The 11741-nt window shown below is 39.6% G+C and overlaps 1 protein-coding gene across 1 annotated transcript; it reads right to left on the reverse strand.

Annotated features, from left to right (window-relative positions):
* Positions 1 to 1636: 1636 nt before the first annotated feature.
* Positions 1637 to 11409, reverse strand: LOC108894120 (structural maintenance of chromosomes protein 3; the record flags this gene model as incomplete). Its single annotated transcript, XM_018692654.2, is given in 10 exon segments — positions 1637 to 1707; positions 3310 to 3418; positions 3750 to 3857; positions 5291 to 5449; positions 5634 to 5785; positions 8009 to 8161; positions 8649 to 8799; positions 9385 to 9526; positions 10095 to 10255; positions 11310 to 11409. Coding segments are annotated over 10 exon segments (1306 nt in total), but the record flags the coding sequence as incomplete, so codon positions are not given.
* Between the last annotated feature and the right edge of the window lie 332 nt (positions 11410 to 11741).

Consider the following 11741-nt stretch of genomic DNA (forward strand, 5'->3'; position numbering starts at 1 on the left):
TAAAAATGCTTTGCCAGTTTCTATCCATATCTGAAGATGACATGACCTGATTAATTAACAACAAGCTTAGTCTGGCTCAAAAGTGACACGCACTCTCCAAACTCAAACTATAAATTCATCCATCTGAATCACTAATGACCAAGGGAACATGAACAAGAGCCCTTATTACTTGGTCCTATCATCCACTTCTGCAATCAATGGCACCATCTTGCCCCCAGGCAGTGTCCTGTGAAGAAAGATTAACTATGTGGAGTGTTTATGAGAAAGTGTGAGGCTATTTTCAGCATTGTCAAGGAGGAGAGACACACATGCACACAATGTACACACACAGACACTTATGAAAGATGCAGCCAAGTCCACTCAACTCACACAGTGTGCTCCCAGAGGCAGCTTGCTGAAAAAAAGACATGGAGCACTAACTAGTGTCTGAGTCACTGGTGAGTGGGTGGGATGTGATGGCCTTGGGCCTTATTCCTTAAAGAGTCCTGGGTCTATCTGTGTGTGTATGTGCACACTCATACATATGATTTGGGTAGTATGATAGGATGCAGAGAAAAATTGATCTTCACTAGTTGCGTTAACGTTATTGTTGGTGCTGCAGCTTTTTTGTCTTTCGTGTCAATGTGAAGTCAAACAGTTTATCTGAGGTCATGTTGCTATAGTAACAATAGGATTAAAAGGACTACAGTTTCATGACTGCAAAGTGGAAACCAGAACTGGCTCTCAAACATCAGTCACTATAATAATTTTCCTTCATAGCACTTAACACCTTAAAAGGACCCACAGGTGCACTAACTGTTTTTAAATATACAATTGCTCAAATGACGGCATAATGTAGACAAGGTTACCTCTGCAAGTCCCCTCAGCTTTGAAAAGCAGACTGCTGTTTTGGGAAAAAAAGCTCTGATAAACACAATGTACACTACCTGCCAGCACTTAACAACAGACAGAAAAAAGTAGAGACTTGGAAGTAAACATACTGGAGCATTTAGCAACTGAAGAGTCATACATTCCTCTCAGGAGATCATGGACAGCAAACCAGAGCAAATAGAAAAGTGAATACTGGACCTAAAATCATCAGCCAGACAGAAACATGACTCAAAACGAATGCTAATGTTGCTCTGTGTCTGCACAATGTGTCCATAAGCAACTGGTTGTTTGCAAATTCACCAGATCTACTTTTTAAGTCAGTGATAACGTCAAAGTTGTGTTTATAGCTTGTTCGGGCCCTGCAGTGGCCCAAGATAAGAAAAAAAGAAGAATACTAAAATCATGTGTTACTGCCTTTAACATATTATATTCTGACTTGTTCAGGGGAAATAATTGAAGGTCATTTTAAAGACAATATCCACTGTGATGTATAAAATCCACATTAGACACCAACACTGTAACACTGCACCTTTGAACGATGCTGATGTTGGAAATGTATCATCATTAAGCCCTGTCTTTGTGTTTGTACCTGTTTGAGTGTGAGGGTCTGGTACTTCTCAAAGGCCTCTTGAGGCAGTGAGCCGAGCTCTCTGATCTTCTTCATGCACTCCTCTTTCTTCTTGAGCAGCATGCCCTGCCTGTTGGTCATTTTCTCCCAGCTCCTTGGTGTCGTGGTTGATGCGTCATTCTGCTCCTTCTCAATGTTTTTCCAACGCTCCATGCTCTTTATGTGGTCCTTGATCTCTGCCTCTGTCTTGTCAATCAGAGAATCCAGATCTGGGAAAGACATTGGAAAAGGCGATAAAGGCGATGCAGTTGAAGTGATGGGTTTCAGTTCAAATGAGGCTTTAGTGCATATAGTGGCCAAATCCCTGGTTCAGAAAATGATTTTAAAAAAAATAGGATTCTCTAGTTTTAAAAGTTAGTGAAATTAACTTCTGTCTGCGAAGTCTGCAAAGGTTTTTCACAATTGGCTTTAAATCCCATCAGATTGTTCCCTGAGTTATAAATTTAAAAAATGACAGTCAAAGAGTTCAGAACAAAGAAATCAATTGAACAATATCAACTTAAGAATAAGGCCATGCTGTGAATATGTCTTTAATTAGTTAGCGACACTGATTATATATGAATCCATGAAATTTTAATTCTATTCAGGAACAAGTACTTTCTGACAACTGCATTCTATCAACCTCATCTGACTCACAGCACCACTAGAACATTTATACAACTGCAGGACCAGGCTGTCTCTGGAAGAACATATTATACAAACTGTGAGTCAAACACAGCAATTCTCACCATCTGTTAGCAATATCAACCCAGTGACTGTGGTCTGCAGTTTCTCAATTTAGACAGAAGATAATACATTTGTAAAGATTGTCGATACCAGATTAAAACAATAGGCTTTCTTTTGTTGGCAGCTTGAAAAGATACTTAACAATATGACAATATCAGAAGGTAACAAGTTCTAAATTAAAAGGTTGCTAAAATTAATTATGCTATCATTTTGTCTGTCTCTATTTCAGACACAGGTCTATTTTTTTCTTTTTCTGGCCTTTAAGTATTAGTGTAAATGTGTGTTTATGTGATGATCTGAATGAAATCAGAAATCTTGTCACAGATGATTCTAGTGCATGTTGCAGTGAGGGCCAATGCAAACTGATCTGAATCTGAAAGCTGAAAAACAACTAAAGAATACTGGAACACAAAGACCTTGCTCAAACGATGTTCTAATTGTAGCCACAAGTGGTAATCAGTTCTGCTCCCAGTCCAAGCGCTTAAGCAGCTTTCATGTACAGAAAACAAATCTATCAATTGCTTGACCAGACACATAGTACAAGAAGAGGCATTCGGGGCATAGAGTGCGAATGACACCAGGCACAAGTACCCCCGCTACAACTCAGTACACCATCAAAATCATTCTGAAGATGTTGTTTTAAGGTAAAATAGTTACATAATGTTGCTTTAACCAGACCCTAAAAATAAAAACAAACTCTGGACAGTTTGTTAAATGGGCAGGCTTTAGGTAATGTAATTGTGCTCACCCAAATTCAAGCTGCACTTAATTTGCCAAACAAACCACACTGAGCTCAGTGTTTAAATAAACATCTCCAAATATGTTTGGTGTCAACACACCCTCTGTTTCAGCTGTTTGTTGATTTCTTACTAATCCAACTTTATCTCCTAAACAATTAAGAAACATATTCACATTTAAGTAAGGCAATAGAAGTACTACTGGGAACTACCACCAACAAGGGTAAATGTTTATGGGTCCTGAGGGTAAAATGTATAATTCAACTGCTTTTCAACTTGACTGAATTTGAACAGTTCAACTTCAGGGTACTACCCCCCTCCCGGTTGCATCTTGAGTACACTGCGTACCTTCTGATCGAGCCAAGGTCTCTTTGACACGTTTGTTGATGCCGTCCAGCTCAGATGTTGTGGCTGTGAGCACTGTGCCTCCCTCAGTCTCTCGCAGCTCATTTAGCTCCTGTGTCAATGCAAATTAGGCCACATCAAAAAAGGGTCATGCAAATTCAAATACCCCTCTTCTGACTTGCATGAATAAAAGCATTGAATCCAAGACTCTTCACTTACAAAGACCACAATTTCAACACATTACATTTAACTGAATCATCTAACAGATGCAAATAAAAACTTTGAACTTGCTGGTTATGCAAATAATGATGTATAATTTACTACTTTAAGATGCAAAAAAAACACAGTTTTACATAAATCTTATAATACATTATTATTCAGCATGCAGAGCCGTACTATGACATTTATGACATGATTTTAGAGAGGTTCAAGGAATAGTGTACCTGTTCCACTTGGTCAAGACGCTTCCGTAAGTTCTCGTTGAGATATGTTTCCACTCTGGTCATAATGCCCTCCAGCTTGATCCTCTCATTCAACAACTGTCTGTTGTCCTGTGGTTGGCAAAGGGATCAACGCACAAAACAAAGTTAGTCCTGTTAGGTTTTTGCAAACAAGCCAGTAGCAGAAATCCAGCAACTCTACATCTAAAAGCTCTTAACAGTTTTCTCTTTCTCTGTGTCGGAAGAAAGAAATCTCCTGCACAGAATGATGCAATCAGAATGCTTGAAATGTGAGGAATGTTTGCAATAATTTACCGAAAATCCAATTTTAATAATATCTGCCTTTGGCATCTTACTTGGACCGACCTTATGTGACAACAACATCCACTTAAAACTAGAACTAGAAAAAAAAAACTTGCTAAAAATTGTGTACAAAATTGTGTAGTCTCTGATTAATATCCGAGGTTATCTCTGAGCTGCACATGAGGACACTCATCCTTATATGGCACAACAGCACCCTGTGTGTGCATTCACCTATTTCCAGGAAAACTGCATTTTAACAAAAACTCACAAATACAAAGCGCTATGTCTCAGGCGATGTAATTTGACAATCGCCAACACAGCAAAACCATACATGAAAAGCTCCATGTTGTGGGAGCGGAGTTGTTGCACAACAATAGCCTGAATGGCTGAGAGTTCATTGAGGTGAGAACTAAGAGCAGCTGGCAGCTAAAGAGAAAAAGGGAGCAATGCTGGAACACAGGAACATCCCACACACAGCTGCTGCCTGCTACTCTCACCTCAATCAGGTCATTTGAATACACAAGCAGGAGGCAGAGAGGGAGGGGAAACAGAAAAACAACAAAATTTGGGTAACAGGTGTATTCTCTGATGTACATATAGGCACATAAAAGGATGTGTATGCATGTACTATTTCAGCCTTTCAGTGCATTTCTAAAAGGTTTTTGAGCCACTGTATTGGGGGAACAAACAGAAAGGCCAGGTTCATCCCTTCAATCCATGCACAACATTATGGCTGAACAAAAATCAAACATGGTTGTTTATTGTTGCTCCATGCAACAAATTTTTCATTTTGATTGTCAATATTAGTTATCAATGCTTGTAATTTATCAATAAAGCAATAAAAATAATGTGATATCAACATTCATGACAAATGATGATGATGTCAGTTTCAGTACTAGTGTGGCAAGTGTGGAAAACTTTCATACAGTGAATGTTTCTTGGAAAATACTGCAATACCTGAAAAATGTTTTAACATGGTGGATAATCTTGTTCAAAAATAAACAGATGAATAATACAAACATTTAAAGTGTGCAAGCAGCACACAGGTAGCCTTTTTGTTGTTGGTTTTAAATTAATGGTGCCAACTTCACTGTGCAGTATCCACTACACTGGATCACCTTGAAACAAAACATTTTCTTTCTTTTTCCCCATTTTAACAGAAATCCATAATGGCTCCCTGTAACTGTCCATTATTTCAAACTGTGACACAGATCTTGTGTCTTGGCAGTCGTTCTTCTGACCTGCTGGAGCTGACGGATCTCATCATTGAGGTCATCAACACGCCTCTGGTCCTCCAGGCTGAGTTGAGAGAGCAGATCTGTACCAAGTTCGGCCTTCAGTGACTCCCTGGTGGACTCCATGGCATGGAGACTGGCCTCCAGACTTTGGAGACTGCGTTGCTGAAGAGGAAGCAGACGTAGAAAAGACATCAGTGGATTGCACAGGTCGACTGTAAACTGGAAACAGGTTGAACCTGAATCTTACATCATGCAAAACAAGGAATTTTCAGTCAAGTCAGGTCTTAACAACCGTGACTCCTGGGCTTGTAAAGTTCAAAATATGACAACGTCAGTATGTAATCACCTTGGGCATGAATGTCTTCTCTGACTGCTGCCTCTTCTCCTTCAGCATCTTCATCTCTGACAGAATACTGTCTCTGGATGCCTTGAACTTCCTCTGTTGGGTTTCAATCTGCTGCATCTGGTTCATCAGTTGGTCGATCTCATTGTTGATGCGTGGAGGCAACCATTAAGGAAATACAATGCCAGGGCTGGATAAACATTTCAATCTCTCAGCAGCTGTTCAGTAAATACAATTTTCAAGTTGAGTTGACTAGTTAAACTTAATCTTTTCATTCTTCTCACAGTTTTCCAATCTTGATGTGTCCAGCATCTACAGGGTACAGCTGACCATATTACCTCTGCCAAGCAGTGAGTGCACACTTAATTTACCTTACGCAAGATTTGCACTGCTGAAATTGCACATACTGTAATTCCCCTCAGAATAAAGTAGGCCAAAAAAAGAAATGTACACAGACTAACATAAACCAAAAGACAGTTTGCAGGCTTTCTAGTACTACCCAGAGTGTTTCAATGCGGTGACTGGGCTTCCACAGGAAGACTGTGTCGTCATTGACTTCCAGGCAGAGGATTAAGGAGGGCTGCACATATTCATTGTTAAGCTAATTTAACAGACAGGCTTATTGATCTTCCAGGACTGCAACACACCTCTGGTCCTTTGAGGTTTAACAGGACTCAATAAAACACAGAGGCCAATCAATCTGCTGTTTAAAAGGGCTACTGGAAGTCAGAGGACTGGCCTGCCTGTCCTCCCAGGGAAGATGGAAAAAACAGATGGTTTAAGACCATCTGATAATTTTCTTGAATGCAATCAGCTGACATGACTTAAAATAGAAGGGATAGGTGAGGTGCATCAGCATAATCTCATGCTTATTGACAGGGCAGAGGTGGAGAATGAACAACAAGAGGCTTTTAAATAATTGATCTGTTCGCTGACTCACCGCTGCAGGAGTGAAGGACGGGGCCATGTCATCAGCTCAGTCATCCATTTCCCCTGCCTACACATATACGTAATCGCCAGGTGCACACTGACCTGCGTACACTTCACTGGTTGTGAGTGAGAAACTACACACAATCACACAGGTGTGCAAACACACAGATAATCATACCTGGGCGGAAGTTACTATGTCCATAATCATGCCGTATGTGCAAACACAAATCCTCTCTGATCCGCCTGCTTTGCTCTCATGGGCTGTCCAGCAGTGAGTCATGGCTCTGACCGACACGACCTAACATACACTAATCTTTCTTGACCTGCTCAGACCCTCTCTTGCATCCGAGTCAGTCTCCTGCTGGCTATAACCCAAATGGATTTAATCTACATTAAATATACGGGCTCAGCTGAATGGCATCAACCTGTAATTGATGGGGGGCAGTACTCATGGGTCTAATAAGTTTATTCTGGAGTTAGTGATGGTGGAAATGTTCCTATGGTGGCATGTGAATAAAATATTTCAACAGAAGATGGGTGTGAAAATTGGCTTTTTTAGACTGATATTTTTGGTTTCAAACACACTTGGTAACAAAATATTGCCTAAGCATGACTATGTTTCTCGTCTTTTGCTCTAAGGCTGTGTGCAGAATGCCAATATCACAAGTGTCTATAGTTTATCATACCTGCTGTTTTATTTTGGTTTACTCCAGACACCAGAAAGCTCATGCTTGCCTTGTACTGCTTGCTGTCCTTAAAATATATGTAAATATGCCATTAAAAAAAGGAATATGTCAACAGGAAATCTAATTTGTAAAAACTGGTTAATTAAAAGTAACACATCATTTAAAATTTCACAGAAATAGGTGATTCTATCCTGAAAAATGAATCATTTCCTGTAACTGTTAGAAGAGGATGAGAAAGTTTCTAACCAACTGCTTGCAATGTTTATAAAATTATCACAACAATATGTCAAAGGTGTTTAGCTACAATAAATCAGAATAATTTGTTTCCAAATACAGAAATATTTCCTCTAATGTCATGTACTCCTACCTGTATACCCCATGGGATGCACACTAACATAATAACTGTTTGGTATTCATAGGTCACTCAATCCCATTTTGCTATCAGCAATATATCTCAATGGGGAAAAATGTCTTTCTGATGAAGTGAAAGACAGATGTGATGGTGAAGCTTTAAAATAAACTGTATGACTCACTTTAAAATCACATTGTCTCAGACTCAGCCAAGAAAATAAGTAAAACTTTTCTGATCCAAAGGAGAATGTCCAGATATGTCATTGTCAGCAGTGCAAAGATATCTGCAGCAACTGGCCATAACACCACCTTTTAAAACACAAATCTCACAATGAAAGTTTATTTTCTTGTGCCCCAACTTCCTAATGGAGAGCACATACTATTTCTATTAATTTTTAGTAAAAAGGATATGTTCAATGTTCCTGCGCAGGTTCTCATTGAGCTTAGCTTCCAGTTCGCCCAACTCCTCCTCAGCCTTCCTCATGTCTTTCTGCAGCTCCAGGCGAGACTTTCTGGTGTCGTAGTAGCCTCCTGTCAGCGCCCCACGATGACTCACCTGGTCACCTAGGAGGTCACAACACAATGTACTGTATTAAAGAGATACGTACAAAGGCCACTCAGTACAACCATCAGGCAAGTCAAAGATCCTGCTTTAGTGTGTGGTCAGAAGATGCTGCCAAGCCTCTTGCCATCTACAAAGGAGTACGATTCAGACAGGGTGAACAGTTCAAACAATTACACGGCCAATACATTTTTCACAACTTGCATTTACACAGGCCCTCTGGAAAAGAGGTTTTACACAATAGAACTGAACATTACACAACAAATTCAAGTATTACTACTTAGTGCTTTTTCTGAGAAGAGATGCATACGTAAGATACCACAAATACTGCTGATGCATGTCAATGTAAAATAAAGAACTGACAACTCAAATGTAAATATCTTTTTGTACATATTCACATTTTGAAATTTTTTTTTGTGTGCATGAGAACTGCCACCTTCTTTTTATGTTCTTTTGGCAGTGATGTATACTGTAACATGGCTGGCTTACCCTCCAGAGTTATGCAGTCCATGGTGAAAGCTCTGGCCAGCTGTGTGGAAACCTCCATGCTGCGACAAATCAGGGTCTTCCCAAAGACATGCTTGAAAGCCTTGTCAAAGTTGGGGCTGTAGCGCAGTTTGCTGATCATGGGGATGGCGTCCTACAGAGACAAAAACACACTGGTATGAACAGAGGGGTAAATACTAGATGTAGCATCACTGAACAAAAACTGCCTGTAGTATGGTTAACAGTAGAATATATGTTTGGTGTGACTGGGAAAACTGAGGAAGCGGATTGTGGCACAAATGATTAACAGTTAGTGCATGGTTGTTATACATCATGGTAGCAAAATATAGTATGTTTTGAAATACAAGAATAGTTTATTTTACATCAATATGTCCAGAGTTAATTGATCTCATTTGCCATCTGGGCCTAAATTCACTACCCACACAACACCAGATCAGACCGGACTGCACACTACATACATACAAATACATACATACATACACACACACACACACTGTACACCATGCACCTTAAATATGGCATTCTGTTTGCACTGGACTTGAAGTTTCTTCACTGTGTTTTTTATTAGCAGTGTTTTTATTCCCAATCTTTATTGCATTCCTTTAACGCTTTCTTCTTCTTAAGTCTGTTAATGCTGCTGGAACTGTGAATTTCCCGTGTGGATTAATAAAGTATCTATCTATCTATCAATCAGATGCAATTCATGCATGTCCCTTACGTTGGTCTCCGGATAGGCGGTGTCCCTGACATCCAGCTTGCTCAAGGGCAGGAATGTGACTTCTCCGGGCAGGTTCATTTTGTTGAACTCCATCAATATTTTGGTACTGACTTCATCAGTCTCCACAATGTGGTAGAACAATCTGGGAAATATGGACGCAGGTAGACGGACAAAGAGAAACAACAAGTAAAAAAAGAGAAGAATAAAGACATATAAATGGATGGGTTTGCCACACTGTCACTTTAACTACAAACTAAGGCTTTGTCATTGTAAACAACTGACAATTATCTGTATATAGTGAAATACACAAAATATTAAAATATCTGCTCCAATAAAGAGCGGTGAGCGATGATTTTTTTTTCCTGCTAGAAAAATCAAATGTGATACAGATGAAATAATTACAATCCCCAAGGCATATGGTATACTGATTGTGCAGAGAAAGAACAACTTAACAACTTAAAATTTCAAGCACTGAATATTTTAATCAGCCTTTTGCCTGCCAATGCAACACTAAGCAACATCCTACTCCTCATATCCAGAGGACACATTTGTAATAGCATACAAGAAGTGGATCCACTGCTGTTGTAAAATCAGGCTACATGTGTTTTGTTGCAAAGCTTTTCATACCTACTACACATATCTGGCAGTGATATTTTTACTGAAAACAACACCAGAATCTAGGAGTGAAAATGTAATAAAGCAGTTCTCACCTGGTACCAGCAGTCACCTCCACACAGGTATAAAAAGCAGGTTCGCATTCAAAGTTATTCATGACGATGCCGTGGTAACCATTGATGACATGCTGGTTGATGCCTTTCCGACGGAAATGCTCAAGGACTTTGTTGATACTGTCAATGCCATTCAGAATGGCCTGGAGGACCACAAGAGAAAGAAGAGGAATAATAATATATAAAATATGTATATTAATGTTTTTTTTTTTTAATCCAACAAAACGTAGCTTCACTGAAATACTCACACTATGCAGGCATAACATACATTAAAACATACCAAGTCCTTGTTATAATGTTTGCATAACTCAATTTTTTTTTTTTTTTTAATCACAAAAGCAGCCGTGATCTTTTATTATAAGTAGAACATTGGATTTCTACACAGAGGAACTGGTGAATCTCGCAAAGCTACATGTTGAAGAAGATCCGAAGGGAAAATGTGTTTTTACGTGCTGCCTCCATATTAAAAAGGTAGCTCATATCCATCAAAGGCTAAGTAACAGGATGAATAACCCAAGACCATTGAAAGAAAAATAAATGCAGAACATTTGTCAGTGAAGCCACAAACAGCTTCCTTTCATGTCAGACATTATTCAGAAGTGATATTTGATTGATCTGCCCAGAAGAAACGACTGGCAGTTACTGGATGAGGCAGAGAGGAGTGAGTCATATGTAAATTTAGCTGGCTATGATAAGGTGCCAGTAGCGAGGCAGATGAATGATTCCATTTGATACACCTATCCTGACAACTGGCTGAGTCACAAAGTGAGTCCTTCGCAGTATTTAGGTGGGCTCATTCAGAGAGTGAGGAACTTTTCACTTGGAATTTGATTTATCCTCACTTGCCCATTTCCTCTATCACGGTACTGCAGTGCTTAAGCGCATGTGTGAAGGTTTAGTGGTTGTGTAGCATGGCAGCTCTACCTTTGGCTTACAAGTGTCATCATCAGAAAACGGGAGGGAGGATCTGTATGTGTGCTTGCACGTAAAATGATTAGTGTTGTACCATAAAACTGTCATTAATTTCAATCCTGTGAAAAGTAATTTCCTTTTCTGTGCTCACACACTCACACTCACAGTCACAGTCACACACACAAACACAGATATCTTTCACTTGTGTCCAGACGGAAGCATTAGGTATCCTGTAGCTGAGTTATGCAAGGTAGTAATTACGCAGTCATGCACAGAGACACAAACCTTGCCGGTGGCCGCTCGTAGGAGCTGCTGTTTCTTTTCCAGGTCCTCTCGTTTGGCTGCCAGGGCCTGCTGCTCTGCGTTCTCCTCACGCCACAGGTAGCTGGACAGACACAGACAGTCACACACTGTTACACTTATGTCACCAGAAACACCAATGCCCCACTGTAGCCATGATACTCACAGAACAGGAGTCAGGCAGTAAGGAAAAACACACAAAAAACTAAGACGCTGTGATGAAATGACTGTATTCTTTAGGAATTGTTTTTTATGTAGACAAAACACAAAACAGAAATCTTATAAAGAGAGAACTCTTTTAATTTGGGAAGCAATTCCTTTTTTAATTGAGAAGAATTATACTGTAACTAGAGATGTAACTTTTCTATTCTCTATCAAATTTTTGCAGATTCATCATAACGTGTGTGTTTGTGTGAG

This window comes from Lates calcarifer, unplaced genomic scaffold (genome assembly GCF_001640805.2).
Source record: "Lates calcarifer isolate ASB-BC8 unplaced genomic scaffold, TLL_Latcal_v3 _unitig_305_quiver_2619, whole genome shotgun sequence".
NCBI lineage: Eukaryota > Metazoa > Chordata > Actinopteri > Centropomidae > Lates > Lates calcarifer.